A 2,160-nucleotide genomic window follows, 5' to 3' on the forward strand; every position below is an offset into this window, starting at 1 on the left:
ATTTCCACTGGCCCTTCGGCAAGTTCATGTGCAAGCTGAACACCGCCGTCAGCTTTCTGAACTTGTATGCTAGCGTCTACATTCTGATGGTGATCAGCATGGACAGATGCGTGTCGGTGGTTTGGCCAGTTTGGGCGCAGAACCACCGAAACGTACGCAAGGCCTCCTGGGTGAGTCTTGGAGTCTGGGTGGTGGCTTTGATTCTCAGCGTTCCATACTTGGTCTTCAGGGACACCGAGACGTACCCCGATGGTTTCACGATCTGCTTCAACAACTTTGCTCTTTCCAATGACTACGAAACGCCCTCCGTGAACCAGTTGCGAGAGTTTCGTCATGAGGCATTGGCCGTCGTCCGCTTCCTCCTGGGGTTCGTCGTCCCCTTCACCGTCATCGTCTCCTGTTACACCGTCATCATCTGCCGCCTCAGGAGAAACCCAACCCTGGCCAGCCAGTCCAGCCGCACCTTTAAGATCATCGCTGCCATCATCATCACCTTTTTCCTGTGCTGGGCTCCATTTCACATCATGGGCATTGTTGAGTTGGTAGCATTCTCGAGAGGTGTACCAAGCGAGAGATGGCAGTTTATCATCACCGTCAGCGTCCCCATAACCACCAGTCTCGCCTTCTTCAACAGCTGCCTGAACCCACTGCTGTATGTATTCATGGGCCAAGATTTCAAGGATAAAGTCTGCAAATCCATCCTGAAGGTCGTGGAGTCAGCCTTCCATGAGGACGAGGAGACACGCTCCACCAATGACACAAAAACAGGGGAGAGCAAAGACAATTCAGCAGCTGATGATACTGAGGTGTAAAGGTGCCATGAAGACACTTATACTGAATGTCCATTGACACAAATGTCAATGTAAACGTCAAAAGGCTTCTTTGGCGTTACACAACTTGTACATAGTGTCTCAGAATCAATCCTTTTACAGAGATGTGGTTTGATTTCTATGACTTTTCTGTATGCTTTGTTAAATAATAAGAATCATCAAGACTGTGTTGCCTTATGTGGGCAAAACCTTCGCTCAACAAGATAATGGAGTATTTTTAATTATACACAGCAAATGGATGCACCAGATCTATGCAGTCTTGTTGCGGGCTGCTCTCTGACTCACCATGATTGAACTAGAAAGGATTGTAAAATATCCTGTCATTTCAAAATCAGTATTACGTTAGATTGGCGGTTGAAATTTGTGCAACATGAGCATCATAAAAGTGACGTTTGTTTGGCAAACAGGAAGTTAACTAAATACACAACAATTCCCAACAAAGGTTGTCTTATTTGTCTGAAAAATTTTTTTAAATCTCCATTTGACTCAGAAACATTTACTATATTGTCTCGTATTTTATTATGTTTGGGGATAAGATAATATTCCACTATAATAATCATCATCATAATAATATTCCTTAGAATGTTTTTTTAATTATTAGTGATGAACAAAAAAAAATCCTGACCTGTCATACATTTCAAATGGTGTATTTATTGTGTTTTTATCCCATGTACAGTCACAAAAAAGCAAGGTTTTGAAATGATTAAAACTAAATGTAAATGCAGGTGTTATAGTGTCATTTAGGAAATAAAAAAAAATCTTGAGCTCTCCTAATTCTAAGGCAGTAGTGTCAGCAGTGAAATATGCACAAAAAAAATAAAATAAAATGGAACAATTTCATTGCATTGAACAAAAATGATTTTAGTTTGTGTGTTCATTTTCATGATCTTGTCGTGTTGATCTCTTCCTGTGCACTGATTCATGGATGTCACCATTCGTCACATCTCCCTCTGCATCCCTCTGCATCCTGCTTCTTTAACGTCTAACCTGCCTCCCTGCCTTCGTGGCTTTGTTGCTCTTTGTGTGTCTGGGTGCATGGCTGTGTGCTTGATTGCAGCAGTGAAGACAGATGATTGGAGTCCCACCTGCTGCAATCAGATCTGTAATCAAGACGGCTGCACTTTGCCAGATTTTAGACTTCACTACCAATTGTGAGCCAGTTTTTGCTTGAGCCTTCTGTCCTCACTGCTTGTTTTTCTCCCTCTCATCATGTCCTGTCACTGGCCTTCTCTTTTCCTTCGACTGTCTGCGTGTTCCTACTTTCGAACTACAATTCACCAAAGGAAACAACCTCCAAGCAGCAACCTGCACGCTGAAAATGTAAAGCTTT

The 2,160-nt window shown here is 42.8% G+C and overlaps 1 protein-coding gene across 1 annotated transcript in view; it reads left to right on the forward strand.

Moving 5' to 3' along the window:
- Positions 1 to 1,694, forward strand: part of fpr1 (formyl peptide receptor 1) — a 10,259-nt gene extending 8,565 nt beyond the window's left edge. Inside the window, exon 3 of the mRNA XM_008285877.1 lies at positions 2 to 1,694. Within this exon, the coding sequence (XP_008284099.1) occupies positions 2 to 812 (811 nt within the window). The 3' untranslated portion in view covers positions 813 to 1,694. The remainder of the gene's footprint in view (position 1) is intronic.
- Positions 1,695 to 2,160: the final 466 nt, after the last annotated feature.

The sequence above is a fragment of the Stegastes partitus genome, unplaced genomic scaffold, assembly GCF_000690725.1.
Source record: "Stegastes partitus isolate 25-593 unplaced genomic scaffold, Stegastes_partitus-1.0.2 Scaffold420, whole genome shotgun sequence".
Lineage (NCBI taxonomy): Eukaryota > Metazoa > Chordata > Actinopteri > Pomacentridae > Stegastes > Stegastes partitus.